The sequence below is a fragment of the Pyrus communis genome, chromosome 3, assembly GCF_963583255.1.
Source record: "Pyrus communis chromosome 3, drPyrComm1.1, whole genome shotgun sequence".
NCBI classification, from domain to species: Eukaryota; Viridiplantae; Streptophyta; class Magnoliopsida; order Rosales; family Rosaceae; genus Pyrus; species Pyrus communis.
Window position 1 is genome coordinate 1,385,522 of NC_084805.1, and position 18,083 is coordinate 1,403,604.

General features: G+C 39.1%; 3 protein-coding genes across 3 annotated transcripts; 1 reads left to right on the top strand and 2 right to left on the bottom strand.

The window, feature by feature from the left end:
• Positions 1–450: 450 nt before the first annotated feature.
• LOC137729455 (disease resistance protein RUN1-like) lies at positions 451–12,436 on the bottom strand. Its single transcript, XM_068468411.1, has 5 exons — positions 11,943–12,436; positions 11,571–11,841; positions 3,164–3,603; positions 780–1,164; positions 451–670 (listed from the first exon to the last, which is right to left on the bottom strand). The coding sequence occupies exons 1-5, from the start codon at positions 12,434–12,436 to the stop codon at positions 458–460; spliced, it is 1,803 nt and encodes a 600-aa protein (XP_068324512.1). The 3' UTR covers positions 451–457.
• On the top strand, positions 1,436–2,886 carry LOC137729457 (UDP-arabinopyranose mutase 3-like). The gene is made up of 2 exons (XM_068468413.1): positions 1,436–1,826; positions 2,466–2,886. The coding sequence occupies exons 1-2, from the start codon at positions 1,500–1,502 to the stop codon at positions 2,718–2,720; spliced, it is 582 nt and encodes a 193-aa protein (XP_068324514.1). The 5' UTR covers positions 1,436–1,499; the 3' UTR covers positions 2,721–2,886.
• Positions 7,822–9,364, bottom strand: LOC137729456 (protein MITOFERRINLIKE 1, chloroplastic-like). The gene has a single exon (XM_068468412.1). It carries the CDS (start codon positions 9,259–9,261, stop codon positions 8,101–8,103), a length of 1,161 nt encoding a protein of 386 aa, XP_068324513.1. The 5' UTR covers positions 9,262–9,364; the 3' UTR covers positions 7,822–8,100.
• Positions 12,437–18,083: the final 5,647 nt, after the last annotated feature.

The following is an 18,083-nucleotide window of genomic DNA, read 5'->3' on the forward strand; positions in this document are numbered from 1 at the left end:
CTGTAATTTAATTTTTTTTTTCTCTTTGGTTTGGTCAACTTTTATTTCTTATTTGAATACGTTGGAAGAATTGGTCCTGGGAGTTGACGCCAGACACGGTTTCTTTCAGTCCTAATCTTTTATTCATTACGTATACCTAATACCGCGAATTCCAGGAAGTGCCATTCGATTTGACAAGTTCATATTATATTATATATTTTAGTAAACTTTAATTAAAAAGGATTTAGACTAATTTTAAATTTATCAAAAATCACACTATAATTTTATTTAATAAAAATGTTATGAATTTTAATGAAAAGAACAAAAACTAGAAGAAAACAAGTCTAAATAAAAGGCTCACGGGCTGGAAGCAAACCCAACGTGAAAAACAATTTTTTATTTCTCAGTCCATGCCCCTGACGGAACACCACTTCCGTCAGCCCAAAACGTTAGAATTGTAAATTTCTACGCTATTTGCTTAATTTGTCATCTTGTATTGCAATTGCTGCAAGTGTGCATGGAATTGTAAATTTCTTAAAGAATTAGGAAGAACTTCAAAGCCAGGAGAAAGGAACAAAAGATTAAATTGGATCATCTTTAGATTATACATCTTAGAGAACGCTTCAAAATTACAGTGTGCTTCTTCACGCTTTGGCAAGTGTAATACTATGCCTTCAATATCTTCTGTTCCCTGATGAAAAAATAAAGGAGAAATTAGTTCCATGACCAATTCCTAAATCGTTTTAGAAGAAATTATAGTGCTGTATATCTAAGCTTGATATTTCTGCATAATTTCTTACCGTATTATTCTTCAATACATGAAAAATGTCCTCACGAACCCACACCCAACTACGTCGTCCAGGCTCTTTAGACTTTCTACGAACAATTTTCCATGTCATTTCCTGTACCAAATCATGCATCTCCAGATTCTTGCCTGAAATATATAAAAGAGATTTCTCAATGAGAACATCTATCCCGATACGTCCAGAAAAGTCACAGCAGTCAAGTATTTCAGTTACTCTATCCTTGTCATTCCCCTTACGGAAGCATGCCACATCAAGAAAAACATTCTTCGTCATATCATCTAGTACGTCATAACTTACTAGAAGCGTTTTAAAAGTTGTCTCTTCTGGATCTTTCTTTAGTTTATCCAATGTACTTGTCCATGCACCTTGATCTCTTCCACACAAAAAGATAGGGTTGGGCAAACGGGTCTTGGGCCCGCGGGTAGGGGCGGGTATAGGTGGGTCGGGGCGGGTACGGGGCGGGTCCTGTTTTTAAATAGGGGAAACGGGGCAGGGCGGGCCTAGGTAATGACATTCTAGGGTCGGGCCGGTTCCAGATTTATAGAAAAACGGGGCCCCGAACCGGCCCGTTTGTAATTGAAATCGACGGCCCAGATTGAAAATAAACATACCTTCCAATCATGACCGTTGGTTTTAGGTTTTAGTCTAAACTCCAACCCGTCTCTCTCTCCCTCCCTCTCTCTCGCTCTCCGTCGGTGAGAAGCAGCTGCAGCCATGGCGCAGTACAGCAAGGTCGCCCCGACCCCTCTGCTGAAGGACGAGCTCGACATCGTCATCCCCACCATCCGAAACCTCGATTTCCTCGAGATGTGGAGGCCCTTCTTCCAGCAGTACCACCTCATCATCGTCCAGGACGGCGACCCGTCGAAGGTGATCAAGGTCCCGGAGGGCTTCGACTACGAGCTCTACAACCGCAACGATATCAACCGGATTCTGGGTCCCAAGGCGTCCTGCATCTCCTTCAAGGACTCTGCTTGCAGATGCTTCGGCTACATGGTCTCCAAGAAGAAGTACATCTTCACCATCGACGACGATTGCTTTGTAAGTATCGCTTTTGGGTTTCGAAAACTTGGGATCTTAATTGGGGCTGTTTTGGATGTGGGATTTGATTTTTGAGTTGAAAAGGTTGGATCTTGGTGGGTTTTGGGAAGTGGGTTTTGTTGGGGTTTTCGAAATCTTGTTGTTCAATTGAATTTCGATTCGACTCGAATTGATTAGTTTGTGATGAAATTCTGTTGCTTTTGTGTAGAGATGTTGTTTGTTAGTCATTGTCTTCTGATCCGGTTTCGGTGATAGCATGAATTATATAATTGCAATTCTATGATATCGAAGCTTTTGAAAGATTTGTATTGTTTTCGTAAATCTTAGGTTCAGCACTAAGCTAATTGATATACTGTTTACTACATTCACAGATCTCCACCTTGCACTCGAGTCTGTTCGAATTATTGTTAGATTTACACCTAAAAGTTTCGGCCCGTAAATATTGATTAAGATTAAAACGTTTAATTTCGGTTTCGTGTATTCGTAGTTTGAGTAGCTGGTGTTGTGTATTTGGAACTGTTGCTGGAATTAGCAATGTTATGGTGCTGCTAATGTGTTTCAGATTTGATCGATATCCTTAAAATTCTTGTGAAATTGAGGTGTTATAACTTAAGTATGGTACTCTTTGTGAAAATGCAGGTTGCCAAAGATCCTTCTGGCAAAGATATCAATGCACTTGAGCAGCATATCAAGAACCTTCTGTCTCCGTCAACTCCATTTTTCGTCAGCAGGTGTGTGGTGCAGGGGAACCTTGAGATTGGAAGTCTCAGAGAAGTTGATGTTAAGTCTGGGCTTCCTGCCACTACAAGTACTGAAAGATTGGAACTTCTTGACGATGACGAGCATATTCTTAGCATTAAAATAATTGGTGGGGATCACAGACTTAGGGTATGAAGACTTTGATATGAAGTTCTGTGTTCACCGGAGTCTTTGCATATCCTTTTATAATTCAGCACATACTTCTCTTTTCCTTTTATTTGGTTGCACATTTCTCAGCATACAAGCTAAAAGGTTAACTAGTTCACAAGATTTTGATATGAAGTTCTGTGTTCACCGGAGTCTTTGCATATTAGTCTGCAGTTTTTTGTGCAGATTGCAATCTGTGCAGTTTGCAATCTGTGAATATGTACATTTTTTTTTTTCTTTCAAACAACCAAAAAAAAAAAAAAAAAGGACCCGTGGACCCGGCCCGAACCGGCCCGTTTCAACCGGGCCGGGTAATGTCCGGTTCTTATATTAAAAAATGTAATCCCCGGCCCGGCCCGCCCCGTTCCCTTTGAACCTAGGTCCGGTCCGGTCCCTTCAAAATTGGGCCCGGCCCGGCCCGTGCCCAGCCCTACAAAAAGATTCCCAAAGTTTTCAGAGTTAAAGGAAGTTTGGCAGCATATTTAACAAAAGCTTTCGACAATTCCAGGTATTCGTCTTTCGGATCATTTTTAAAGGCATGCCAACTAAAGAGCTGAAGAGCTTTATCTTCACTTAATCCCATAAGCTCAAATTGTTTGATCTCAACGTCATGTGAGACCAGCAAACGTAGATCCCTAGTTGTAATGATGATTCTCCTCCCCGCACCAAACCAGCGTTTGTCTCCAACCAATAATTCCAACTGCTCTAATTGATCCACATCATCAAGAACGTGAAGAACCTTTTTACTCCATAAACAATTCTTTATCATCATGCTCCCACCATAATACCCCCAAACCTGTGTAATTTTTTCCTTCAATATCGGGGAAAGAAGTTGTTTTTGTAGATTAACAATACCATGTTTCGCCGACACCTCCCTAACATTGGCAAGAAAGGAGCAAACTTCAAATCTATGAGAAATTCTCTACAGCACGGACGTCATTGGCCTCAATGTCTAAAAGAAAATCTAGTTGCTCTATTTTGGAATCAATTTCCACAAAATTCTCTCTAGAACTCAATGTGAATGTGGGACGAACTTTGTTCCACAATTTCATTTATAAGTTCCGTTTCATATCTACACGAAAGAAAAAGAAAACTGTAAAGAACGAAACCTTTAATGCGTTACTACTATAGCGCTGATCGGTTAAATGGTCCAGGGTGTTACCTGTCCTTTGAAGCCCATCCAGCAAGATTCCCCATTTTGTTAAAACAGCTCTCCAATGCCGCATCTTTGCTGAATCCTCCTGAAAGTTCTCTTCATGCCTGTCAAAGGCTTCCGCGAAAGTTCCCATTTGTTTTCGGGCATGGGAGGGATCCACATTATAAGACACTCGCAAAATTCTGTTTCTTGCTTCCATGCAATAAAAAATCTTTGAAAGTTCATCCAAGCACCAGGACGACGAAGCGTAGTTTGGAGAGAGAACCACCATGGCGAACCTCGATTCCTCAATTGCACGAAAGAGCTCCGGAGATATAGATGCGCCTCTTTTGAGTTCTGGGTCGTCCTTCAAAGTTTTGATGCCATGCCACAGCAGTTTGTCGTATCAATGGCCTATGAAATTCTTGCGGGAGTCTTCACCCCTGAAACTCAAGAAAACGTCATACTTCCATTGGGGAGGTGAAGACGAACCAGAGCCGGAGGCTCTTGGATCGGTCATCGCCATTAGCCGACCCAGGTTGCGGCAGAGATATCTGGTAATTAAAAGTTGAGCAACAGATATACCAAATTTTTGAAACTCGAAACTGGAAAGACAATGTAAGTTAAGATATGTGCAGCAGAAGAAGATGGTGGATGGGAAGGATAAATGAATACCTATCTGGAGAAGGATGGATAGTGAGACCACTGGAGCAAGTAGTAGCAAGTGGGTGGCTGATGGATATGCTTTGGTAGCAAGTAGCAGTAGTCTAAAGAGTGAAAAAATTTCAAGATTACTCCAGATATTCTGAAATTGAAGATTGTGACCTGATCCGATTCAATTTCAAAAATTTTGAATGAAAATTGAAAATATTATTTCCAACCCGGCACATCAAACAATCACCATCTCTCCTTTCTCCACAACCTTGTTAAGTGAAGCCAAATAGAAGCCGGCAATTCTACCCTACAAGATCGGATGTTAGGCACCTCGAATTTGCAAGCTGGCAACATCTCAATTTCTTCTTGTTTTTTATACAAGTCACATTTCAGAGCGAGTGAACGCTCTTCACTAATTAGAACAAGCATCCCCTTGCGGAAAATTGTACTCAATTCACTAAAATTCCTTACCACTCGATCACAATGTCAAGATGGTAAACTCACAACACACACAGCTGGACAATATAGCAAGACAGAGCAATAAAACAGGAGGAAAACAGCGGAGGCAAAGGGAAGCATCTCTCTCTAAGTACAAATCTATTCAATTTCATGCCTCAAACACATTAGTAGATACTAGACAGCCGTAGATAGATCGATAACTGAGATCTAGTATCTACAATGTTTCCCAACACCGAACAAAGAACGGAAAAGAGAAGAAACAGAAAAACCCAACAATTAACTATAAGCACATAAGTTAATCAAGGTTCTTAAATCCCTCGTTAAATTAAACAACGCTTTATTCAAGGACCTGTTGGTCTTATAATCCCTGAATCGGAAGGTACACTAAGCTCCTGTATTTATCCCTGGCTGAATTAAAGTATCTCCTAAAGCATCCACTCTTCTGGATTTGAGCATTCACAGTTGCTAGCTGGTTATGCGCATTCATAGTTGCGAGCTGGTTTGGAGCATTCATAACCAGCGCCAAGCCTGACACTCCTGACAGAGACTTCCACCGGGATCAAGTAAAAGATATGCAGCATCTCTTGGCTGCAATTGCCACAAAGACAACACCTAAGAGTCCCAATGCACACATGAAATGGACAGTACTTTTGTTGGCCCTGTGGGTGAAGATTAAGGAGAAAATCCTTGCAAACATCCCATCTTGGATGATGCTGCTCCTTGGTGATGCTTGCCTATCCTCTGAAGTACACCGAGCGATATTACCCACTTTTGATAAAGCAGCTCTCCAATGTTGCGCCTTTGCTAAGTCTTCTCTGAAGTTTCTTTCGTGCTTGTTGTAGAATTCACAAAAGTCCCCCATTTGGTTTCGAACATTTGTAGGGATCCACATCATAAAATATTGGCAAGCTTGCATTCCTAGCTTCCATGCATTCAAGAATCTTTGAAAGTTCATCCAAGCACCAGGCGCAGGAATCATAATTCGAGGAGAGCGATGCCCAACCTTGATTTTTCTATTGCACACGAGATCTGGAGAAACATTTTTGCCTCTTTCAAGTTCTAGGTCGTCTCTGAAAGTTTTTAATCGCTCTGAGTTGCAATGTGTCATATAAATGATCTGTAAAATCCTTGCGGGTATCTTCACCTGTAAACCTCAAGAACACATCATATTTCCATGGGTGAGCTGAGGAAGTAGGTGGCACAGAAGCTCTGCTCAACCCCATTGCAAAGTGATCCCGAGAAATGTGCTTCAAATACTGATCATTACCATCGAATCATTTCTAAACTGGTTCGTAGAATAAAAGGTTCAGACCAAAAATAAAAAAGAAAAAGAAAAAGCAGTGTATCACAAATTTCCTATACCACTAAGCTAGTCTCGAACAATACATAATATGCAATCTGCTCAATACAACCAATTAATACACAAAAAGATGATAAATGACACCAAAATGAAGAAAATCATACCTTGATTCTAGTTCCACCACTTTAAAGCACTGCAATCTTTTGAATTTAAGTCTAGGAAGTGAACTATACCTTCTATAGGGTCTTCGTTTCGGGGCAGTGACTCTTGAATGCTAGCAACAGTTTATACTTAATAATAGGGATGTACGAAAGTAAACTGGAACTACGCTATAGCTGAAATCAAGGTAGGGGTTCATTGGAGCCTCTGTAATCATACCTTGACGGTGTTTTTGGAACGGAAACAGTGGAGAGAGGGAGATGCAGGGGAAACCTAAGAAGAACTGAGGAAGGGATGATGCCCTTTGATTTTCATGAAAAAGAGTATTGGAGTGGGAACTGCGTGTACCCTCTCTGTTTTAGCTCTGCAGAGGCATTTCAACAAAGGACCTTTCCTTTGACTTCTGTTTACAAACAATAAAAATTTAATTTTGGTTTCCAGGTAGGGGCACTTGATTTTTGACAAGTTCTTAAGCTATGTTACCTAGATGGTTTTGTTTTATAATTATTAAGTACTAGTAACTTGTTTGGATGACTAATCAGCTTAATAATCAAAAGTGTGAATGTCAGGCTTCTGGAAACTCCTTCGGCGTACCTTCATCTGCCAGTGGAGAAGATCTGACATTCATATCGATCCCAGACTCTGTCTTCAGAATGTCCATGGTCGGATTGTGCAGAGGTGAGGACAGCTTGCACATTGTCTTGTTTTGTGGTAGGATGAAGATCTGACATTCATATATTCACTCAGATTTCATAACATATTGTTACTTATCTGGTGTTTAGTTCAATATGCTGCTGTCTAACAGTACTCAACAAACATATTCTACACCAACCAAAACACCCGACCTTCAATTGCCACATGACACTTAGAATTACTGGTAAAAGTCCTGCAAAGTTAGTAGCCCCTCCATACTATGCCTTGCAATTCAAGGACCAAAACACAAACCCATCATCAAATTTACTGACTAAATGGTAGTGCAAAAGGCACGAGGGAAAACACAGCTAATTTTACCAAACTTTTCGGTGACGCTGATGAAATTGTAACTACTGCGTGGCAATATTGTCCCAGTTCTATCTTCCTAGGAGAAAAATTGTAACAGATAGGGAGAGAACATATTTAAAAACAACAATTTGAGTGAATATACCAAGTAATTTATGTAACAATGCATGGATACTGATAGGCATTGAAATTGTTAGGTAGCTCATTTAGTCAGGTTTCCTTCTCTCTATAGGTAGGGAAAAAAGGAATTGTAGCAACACAGATGCACATTCACCTGAGTAACTTACATGACAAGTACGCATGAATAGATTGCTGTAAATAAAAGAGTAAGCCAACACAAATCTGCATCATAAGAATATACAAGAGTAATTTATCTAACCATAAATTGATAGGCATTACCATTTTCATTATTCTGGGAAAGAAGGAAAACATATATATGCATATTGATATAGTATCCAACTGGAACTACAACTTGGGATAGAGTTTAAATTTTGAAATTTATGTCTATCCACTAAATATATCTCAAAATTTAAACTCATCTAAAGGTGATAAATAAGGTGGTAAGCATCATCATCCCTTCTACTTCTAGACAATGTCAAAATGAAACAAAAATCGAAAAAAGGGATAAAGAGAGGATTTCACCAAATGAATACATGAAATCATCAAGTGGAAGCAACACCAACACCAACCTTGACACCGAAATCTTGCATCTGCTGCAGCTCCTTCCTCTTAATATACTGATTCAGAATGGCAAGCCTGGCAGTCTCGAAAGCAAAGTAACCCAATGCCGAAAAGCAAGCGCTGTGAAGAACTCTGGGTCCCACTCCTCTCGTAAACCCCACCCACCCCTCCTCCATTAAAATCTGCTTCACCGTCCCCGAAACCCCGCCCTGCGCCGCACCAGTCATCAGCCTCGTCTTCACCACATCAAGTGGCGTCGTAATGGAGGCTGATATTGCTCCGGCCAACGCCCCACACACCACGCTCTGTATCGGCTCCAAGTTGGTCTGCTTCGTCTTGCTCAGCACCGCCGATTTCAGGTACTCGAACGACGAATAGCTCAGCACACCCGCAGGCAAGTTCCTAAGCAACGTGGCAGAGTACCCTGCGTAAAGACCCAGAAAGCCGTCGTTTTCGAGGATCTTGAGCAGCACCTGCCAAGACCTCCCTTTGGCCCCGGCTTGCATCCGCTGCGTGATGAGCTCCTTGGGCACCATTATCGCGGAAGAGATTATGTTGCCCATGGCTCCGGCCGTGGGAGGGATGAGAACGGGAGGGTAATTGGGTAATTTGGAGAGAACCGACTTACCCAGTTCGCAGGTGCCGAAGTAGACGGCGGAGGAGGCGGTGGAGCCGACGATGACGGCGGAGATGCCGCTGTAAAACCCCGAAATGCCCTTGGTTTGGAAGGTCTTGAAAACTGCATCGAAGGTGTTTGCGTAAATGTCTGAGGCGCCCTTGGTCTGGAGCTTGGTCTTAATGGTGTCCAGAGGATGGAGGCAGAAGTAGGTGAAGGCTCCGGCTATGCCTCCGCCGCCTGCGCCGATGAGGGCGCGCTCGAAGACGGTTAGGTTCTTGAGTAGGATTTGGTTCTTGGGGCGGGTACTGGGTCGGGTAATGGAGGCCCAATTGAGGGTGGAGGAGGTGGTGTTGGTGGTGGTGGAGGCAAAGAATGGGATCTGGTTTTGGGTAGAGGTGAGAGTAGTTTGGGGATTTGGAGTGATGAAATGGGTGAAGAGGTTGTGGAAGTCATTGGACGACTGAGTGTGGTGGTTTTGATTGGGTGCGGGGAGGCCCAGAGAGGCTGAGAGTCTACCATCCATGGCTGGCTCGCTCAATTCCCTCTCGCTCCCTGTGGAGATGGAGGTGGATGTAAGCTTTTATTATCGACTAGTCACGGAGGAGTGAGGGCCATGGAAAATGAAACAGTAGGAAGTCGGTGGTAGCTGTTTCCTGTACGTGGACATGAGAAGGACAACTCGGGTTGTATTTTGGGAGGAATAGTGCGTTCGGAATACGGTATGATACTTAGTTACAAGTAGAATACTTTAAAACAAGAATTTCAATAATTTATATTATGACATTTATTGTATGAAGCGTGTTCCTGTAACAGTGAAAATTTTCTCATATTTTGGACTAAACCCAAATTACATTATCAGATTTTCTTTCTAGATTTTTTCATACGATAATTTATACAAATCTAAACTACCAAAAGGAGATTCGAACTTGGTTAGGAAAAAAGAAAAAAAGTACATTAATTTAACTAACTTGATTATTATGCAAATTTTCTTTCTAGATTTTTTTTTAATATCATATGATAATTTATACAAATCTAAACTACCAAAAGAAGATTCGAACTTGGTTAGAAAAAGAAATACATTATTTTAACTAACTTGATTATTATGCAGATTTTCTTTCTAGAGATTTGTTGTGGACCAATATGTTCGTTTTTCTTCTTCTTGGGCCGCACTTTCAATTTTGTGGTGTAACTTATATTAAAATGATATATACGCAATCGTGTTCATGTAAGTTATTTTTAAAGTTTAGTTAGTTGTGTCACTTTGTTACACATACAACTCTTTCATGTAGAGGTGTCACTGTAGTAGTACAGTCGGACTGGCCCGAGCACGGCACAAACACTAAACCGTATTGATTGCAGACATCTTAAAATGTGTGCGGAGGAAGTAGCTAGCTAAATATGCAGGTTTATTCACCTAATAATTTGATGAAAAAACAAGTTAAACACAACAAATAACAGACCATACAGTTTCGTTCCTTCATAGGCAAAACAATCGAAAACCGCTTTGACATTTTCTTCCCCATTCTGCAAACAACAACATTATTTGAACAGTCACCAAGAAGGGTTTGATGAGCTTACAGATCGATCTTTCGTTTAACACTACGACTAATTACTTACATACAATGTTCTCCGAAATCAACAGAATATTGGTTTAGCAATCATTGTTATCTGCTTGTATCACTCTACAAGAGGAAAATTTCCTGTGGTTCGAATATGTTCAAGGGTACTCCCTAGACCGTGCTTGCGAACTGCTTTGATAGCTACTGTGGATGCTTCTCCATACTCCAATAACCGAATTGTTCGTTTCCTGTATTCAAGAAGCTTCTTCTCAAATTCGGACAGTTGTTGAGATCCAACAAAACTAGAGGAGGAGGCAACATGATCAGTACTAGACCGAGAATGCATCTGCTGAGACTCCAGCCACATGCGCGAGAAGGCCAGACAGATACCTTCTTGCACTTCTTGTCTTAGATTCGGATATCCATTAATCCTTATCCATGCTTGCATCATCACTTTCGCTAGCGATGATCCCATTACAAACCGAGGAAGGCCACGCCAGATGAGAACTGTTCTCCTGTCCACCAAGTCCACCGGAATTTGCAACCTCATGTTTAAATCGTGACAGAATTTTTCTACTTCATTGTAGAGGGATTGGCATTTGTTAGTACTCCTTATTGCCAACTTTTGACACTGTTGACATAGCAAATAATCACCAAGATACATATATTTGGCATCCTTCGGCGCAAATCTGCCACAACTATAGCACCAAACAGTGCCATCGCCCCAATGCAAGGGGCAATAAACTTCTTGCCAAATACGGTATTCCCAATGGTTCGTTACACCATCTAAATCTTCCGGGACAAAATTCTTGCAAACAACACAGGTAAGATAGTGTTGATAAGGATGCACCTTACTGCTGGATTCGCCTTCTGCCAAATGAAGTTGTGCCGGTTGTTCATGACCATCCTCAGATTGAGATTCTTCATCGAGCAGCTGTTTCTCGGTAAGTGTCAAATAAAACTCTCCAGGTTCATCTCTTTTTAGGGCTTTCCAATGACAGAGCTGCGAAGATTCGTTCTTGTGTAGCCCCAAGAGCTCATATGGTTTGTCTATAAGATATTCCACTAGCAAACGCTCGTTTCTGGTTGTAATAATGATTCTACTCCCTGGACCATACCAGTTCTTTTTTCCAGCCAATGTTTCCATTTGATTTAATTCTTCCACCTCATCAATAACCAGAAGAACTTTTTTCTTACAAAAACATTTCTTTGCCATATTCGACACACTGGAAGCATCCCAAACTTGCATGACTGTCTGCAACGCTGCTGAAACCTCCTTGACATTACCAATAAATCTGCAAATTTCAAAGTTGTGGGAAATTCCCTCGTAAACAAGTCTAGCTAGAGTTGTCTTACCTGTTCCCCCCTCACCCCATATCCCTATAAAGCGAACATCATTTGCTTCAAGATCTAAAAGCGAATCTATCTTCTTTAATCTAAACTCAATTCCGACTAATTTCTTTCTTGAACCTAACAATGTGCATGTAGGATGCACTTTGTGACATATTGTGTCAACAATTTCTTTGATCAGATCATTATCGTACCTACATCAACAGCAAAACAAAAACAAATAAACATGTTTGAACTAAGAAAATCTTACAGAACAAATATGTATAAGATATACTACTATTTCATTTATGCATACCTATCTTTTGAAATCCACCCAAGCATATTACCCACTTTTGTCAACGCAGTTCTCCAACGTTGCACCTTTTCTGTGTCACTCATAAAGGTTTTCTCATGCTTGTTGAATGCTTGCGCGAAAATCCCGGTTTGTTTTCTAACATGGGAGGGATCCACATGGTAGAAAATTGGTAGAATGGTCTTCCTATCTTCCATGCATTCAACAATATGTGAAAGCTCATCTAAGCACCAGGTGGAAGAAGCATAATTCGGTGAGAGGACAATGATAGCAAACCACGATTCTTCAATTGCATTCAAGAGCTTTAGAGAAATAGTGGTGCCTCTTTCAAGTTCATGATCATCCCTGAAAGTTTTGATTGCTCGCTCCACCAATTTTTCATATAAATCATCTGTAAAATTATCCCTTGTGTCCTCACCCCTGAAACTTATGAACACATCGTATTCCCACGGAGCAGCAGCTGGAGACTTGGAGACTCTCTGCTTGCTCAACGCCATAGGAAAATGATGGAAGCACTTTGCATCAAATTCTCCAAAAGATGCACGCGATACTGTCAAACCCTTGGGAGACAACAATTTGCGGGGAAATATGAAGGCAAAACAATACACACTATATTTCCTGCGCTGATTTCATTTGAAATATTACATCACCTCTTATGGAAACAACACACAACTAGTAATACAAGCAACTTGGTCTTAGATGTAATCACAGAGACATGGAGGGAGGGAGGGGGGGGAGAGAGAGAGAGAGAGAGAGAGAATGTGTGAATACAAAGAACATAGAAATTACTAGGTAGGCAAAGATTATTCGAGGAATAATTAATGACATTATTTTGAACTGGAAGGCTTTGGTGAAAAGCTTCTTTCCTTTCACCTAAAAACAAAGAGTTTATTTCCTTGGAGGAGCCGTCTATTTTTGGACACTTCTTACATGCTAATGTTTTGGAAACTGGAAGAGGAACAAACCCTTCGTAAAACCTTTTTTTTTCTTTAAATTATTTTGAAAATGATTTTTATTAGAAACACTCCAAACTTCCATTAAAGAATAATCATGTGATACCTACAAAAGCGCTTGAAAGTATTTTTTGAAGAAGCACATGACAGATGCCAAAATGCCTCTACGACCCAAAATTGCTTTCTAGTTTTTCTGCAAAACATAGTAAAAAACACTTTTAATTATTAGAAGGGTAATGCTAAAGAGACCAAATTTTTTAAACCAAATGATGTGGTTGTTGATGATTGGATTATTATTTAAGCGTTGATTAATGTGCTTATTTCATATTAGTAACATATCATTTGGTTTTGAAACTTGATTTAAAATTTTGATCTCCCAGCATTACCCTTATTAGAAACGCTTCTAGTTCCTATAGAACTGTTAATTTCAAACAGAGCCTTAGTCAACTTGTTTTGTTTTTTCAAGTGAAGATATTCCACTTTGCTAAAAAAAATGTAGTCATGAAGCAAAATACACTAACTGCTGAAAACCGCATTTCTCATAGAATACTCTGTTTTCGTTACTGCAATCAAGATTCACCTTATAACACCCAACCGAATGAGCATGATCCGTGCAGAAATTAATATTTTCGTCCCTAACTGCATCCTACTGGCCACGGGCATCAGCCTCGACCACAATATCGTCAATGTGACTGACATTGCCACAGTTCCGTATGAACTTCTTTTCGATGAACACACTTCGAGTTGCAATAATCTTCCTCGAGTGGCCATCTTCTATAACACAGGTACCATGGTCATCTCCGAGGGAGCTAATCGGAATATCTATCTGCAAACTCCTTGTCTGATACAGAATCACAAAATGGTTAGCTGTTGCAATAGTTGTATGAAACCCTTGCTTTTGTCCCACGTCTCTAAATTTTCTGACTCAAAATATTTGCCCTTTACAGCTTTGCATGTCTGCAGAAAGAGCAGTACTAATTCTCAGACGCATTTCATCGAACACGTAATGTGCCACGTTCTCATATGCTTTCTTACGAGAATAAATTAACAAATTAGAAGCAAAATCACACCCAGAAATCTTGAAAAATTTGCCTTCAAGAATTGAAATTACCTTGAAAAGGTTGGAAATCTCTTTTTCTCAGACAAAACGTATATAAAGCATCCAACCAACATTTGCTTGGTCGATGTGGGAGTTTTTCCTCATTGCTATTCTGAAATGCAGCGTATGGCATGCTATCTCTTGACATGTACAAATAGACGATGGACAAACTCCCTATGGGATGCTGACTCCAACTCACCCTAGTCAACTTGTTATTGTCATGAATGAGCATATTTTTAATGTTTGTCGGATTAATTTATTTGCTTTTTGAAGGGTTGAAAACCGAATTATAACAATATCGAAATTACTTTTGTATAACACACAAGTCCAATCGCGTTTTTATATTTTCTTTTAACGTTGTTAGGAACTTATAGCTCATTTGACAAAAAGTATCCATGTCTAAACTTAAAAGTTCTAGTTCGATTATGCCCTCCAGAAAATCACTTTGTAGTTTGTATATAAATAAAATAAAATAAAATTAGAAAATACTATCATCATTCCCAAGATGGTGGACATAATAGTTTATAAATGTTGTCAAAGACTTGAAATCCCTCACTTAAAGAAGATGAATATCACTAGATTGTAATATTAGATGATACTAAAAAAAAAGTCTAAGTATAATTTTCACTCGAGTTCTAATCCATAGATAAAATCGACAATTTACTCTTTTTTTTACAACTCAAATTTTTCTGAAAGATATAAAGCCCAAAAAGGCGAAAAAACACAATATACACCAATCTACTACCAAAAGACAGAAACAGACTGAACAAACTCGAGTTGAGAGTGACATAGAACACTAGATGACTTACTTATGAGAAGAGGCAAGCCACCGAGCCTGACTTTTTGGTAAAACCTTGTTAATTCATTTTGGCACTTGTACTCTATAGTCTATACATATGATTTTATTGTTGCTCTTTCTCTGTTAAATTTTCGGTGTTATTGGATTTAGAATCTGTAGATAAAATGATGAAGTTGGGAAAAAATTTCACACAAACGTAAGGTAGTGTTGATAAGGATGCAACTTACTGCTGGATTCGCCTTCTGCCAAATGAAAGTTGTGCCAGTTGTTCATGACCATCCTCAGATTGACATTCTTCATCGAGCAGCTGTTTCTCAGTAAGTGTCAAATAAAACTCTTCAGGTTCATCTCTTTTTAGGGCTTTCCAATGACAGAGCTGTGAAGATTCGTTCTCGTGTAGCCCCAAGAGCTCTTATGGTTTGTCTATAAGATATTCGACTAGCAAACGCTCGTTTCTGGTTGTAATAATGATTCTACTCCCCAGACCATACCAGTTCTTTTTTCCAGCCAATATTTCCATTTGATTTAATTCTTCCACCTCATCAATAACCACAAGAACCTTTTTCTTACAAAAACATTTCTTTGCCATATTCGACACACTGTAAGCATCCCAAACTTGCGTGACTTTCTGCAACGCTGCTGAAACCTCCTTGACATTACCAATAAATCTGCAAATTTCAAAATTGTGGGAAATTCCCTCGTAAACAAGTCTAGCGAGAGTTGTCTTACCTGTTCCACCCTCCCCCCATATCCCTATAAAGCGAACGTCATTTGCTTCAAGATCTAAAAGAGAATCTATCTTCTTTAATCTAAACTCAATTCCGACTAATTTCTTTCTTGAACCTAACAATGTGCATGTAGGATGCACTTTGTGACATTGTTTCAACAATTTCTTTGACAAGATCATTCTCATACCTACATCAACAGCAAAACAAAAACAAATAAACATCTTTGAACTAAGAAAATCTATCGGAAAAAATATGTGTAGAGATATACTACTATTTCATTTATGCATACCTATCTTTTGAAATCCACCCAAGCATGTATTACCCACTTTTGTCAACGCAGTTCTCCAATGTTGCACCTTTTTTGTGTCATTCATAAATGTTTTCTCGTGCTTGTTGAACGCTTGCGCAAAAATTCCGGTTTGTTTTCTAACATGGGAGGGATCCACATGGTAGAAAATTGGTAGAATGGTCTTCCTATCTTCCATGCATTCAACAATGTGAAAGCTCATCTAAGCACCAGGTGGAAGAAGCATAATTCGGTGAGAGGACAATGATAGCAAACCATGATTCTTCGATTGCATTCAAGAGCTTTAGAGAAATAGTGGTGCCTCTTTCAAGTTCATGATCATCCCTGAAAGTTTTGATTGCTTGCTCCACCAATTTTCATATAAAACATCCGTAAACTATCCCTTGTGTCCTCACACCTAAAACTTATGAACACGTCGTATTCCCATGGAAAGCAGCTGGAGACTTGGAGACTCTTTGCTTGTTCAACGCCATTGGAAAATGATGGAAGCACTTTGCATCAAATTCTCCAAAAGATGGATGCGATACTGTCAAACCGTTGGGAGACTACAATTTCCGGGAAATATGAAAGCAAAACAATACACACCAAATTTCCTGCGCTGATTTCATTTGAAATATTACATCACCTCTTATGGAAACAACACACAACTAGTAGTACAAGCAACTTGGTCTTAGATGTGAATACAAAGAACACAGAAAATTACTAGGTAGGCAAAGATTGTCGAGGAGTAATTAAGGACATTATTTTGGACAGGAAGGCTTTGGTGAAGAGCTTCTTTCCCTTCACCTAAAAACAAAGAGCTTCTTTCCTTGGAGGAGCCGTCCATTTTTGGACACTTCTTACATGCTAATTCATAAAAATAGGGATGAAAACACTTTAAATACTTGCAAGAGTACAAGATTATCGTAGTATAGTAGCTCTAACAAGGTCATTCTCTTCAGGAATTGAATGAATAATCTATGTTAAATCAAATCTTTATTAATTATTTAAAACAAAATTTTAGAAAAAGTTGATTTTGTGATTCAAAATAATAAAAAAGAATTTTAAATTAAAAACAATTAAATAAATTGAAAAGTAGAGAAAACAAAAGAAAATAGTTTTGAAAATCAATTTAAGCACTAAGGTTCCGCCGTCACTTTAACAATCTCACGTAGTTCTTCCAATTACTTATGACTTACACGTGCATATTTGAAGGTTATGTTTTCCTAATATATGCCTACTTGGACCCCTAATATAGAGCGTATATCAAACCTGCAATCCGTATGTGGTATTCATATCAAATCTAAACATTTGTGAAACCTTTTGAAAAACCATACAACCCTTAAGATGTGGTATTCATCCTAAGTGAACTTACACATATGAACCACAATCGTCAATTTCAGGGACCAACCTCTGACTAAAATTGCATCAAATTACTTTTCTAAATAACCTAATGGTGATCAAGTATCAAGACAATTAGATAGTTTAAACCGGTGATTTATAATTGAAATTAACCTGCATGCATAATATCATAAGTAAATTGAAAAGAAACTACATATTCTTGTTAAGGCTCGTGGCCTCGCCCTAGCAAAAGAAATTAGTAATGAACAATCATAAAATAAAATATTATTAAAAAGATGGATTGAAAACATCTTGAAAATAAACTTGAATCGTCAAAGCCAAAATTGATGCATTGTTATCCCCTCCCTTTTTCTCAACCCTAATGCCTAAAAATCCTTATTCATACTACAACAAAATAAAACCCTACCTAGATAAGGTCTTAGAATAAGACTAGGAAACCAAATAAATTAGGAAACATAATCCTAAATTGACTAGTAAAATTCGCCCAAAATATGCACAGCCACAAAATAGCCACGTTTTTTTTTATCTTTAGGGCTCCAAAATGGGCCCCAAATGACTCAAATTAAAATTTGAGATGTTCCGAACATAATTGCAAAAGGCCCTCAAACCCAAAAGACATCATCTCGGACGCCAAAAAGCCCAAAAAATCCACACGAGCATCCTCCAATTGGAATCACTCCAAAATTCATTTGTTTGATCACTTTTTGCTCAAGCGGAAGTCGAATGTTAGAAATATAAGTCAAAGTATCAAAATTCTCATAAAATAATCAATAAACTAATACTAAGATCAGGATAAAATATATAGTATAATATCGACTCATAACTAATATTTTGGATACTGGAAGAGGAACAAACCCCTCGTAAAACCTTTATTGTTTAAATTATTTTGAAAACGATTTTTATTAGAAATACTCCAA

Excerpts from the sequence above, each read along its gene's own strand:
- LOC137729455 (XM_068468411.1), bottom strand. The coding sequence starts at position 12,436 with ATGGCGTTGAGCAAGCAGAGAGTCTCCAAGTCTCCAGCTGCTGCTCCG. Across the intron at positions 3,604-11,570 it reads TTATTGGTAATGTCAAGGAG|GTGTCGGCGAAACATGGTAT; the intron begins GTTTCAGCAGCG and ends AATGTTAGGGAG. Across the intron at positions 1,165-3,163 it reads ACTTTGGGAATCTTTTTGTA|TGGAAGAGATCAAGGTGCAT; the intron begins GGGCTGGGCACG and ends TATCTTTTTGTG.
- LOC137729456 (XM_068468412.1), bottom strand. The coding sequence starts at position 9,261 with ATGGATGGTAGACTCTCAGCCTCTCTGGGCCTCCCCGCACCCAATCAA.
- LOC137729457 (XM_068468413.1), top strand. The coding sequence starts at position 1,500 with ATGGCGCAGTACAGCAAGGTCGCCCCGACCCCTCTGCTGAAGGACGAG. Across the intron at positions 1,827-2,465 it reads CCATCGACGACGATTGCTTT|GTTGCCAAAGATCCTTCTGG; the intron begins GTAAGTATCGCT and ends GTGAAAATGCAG.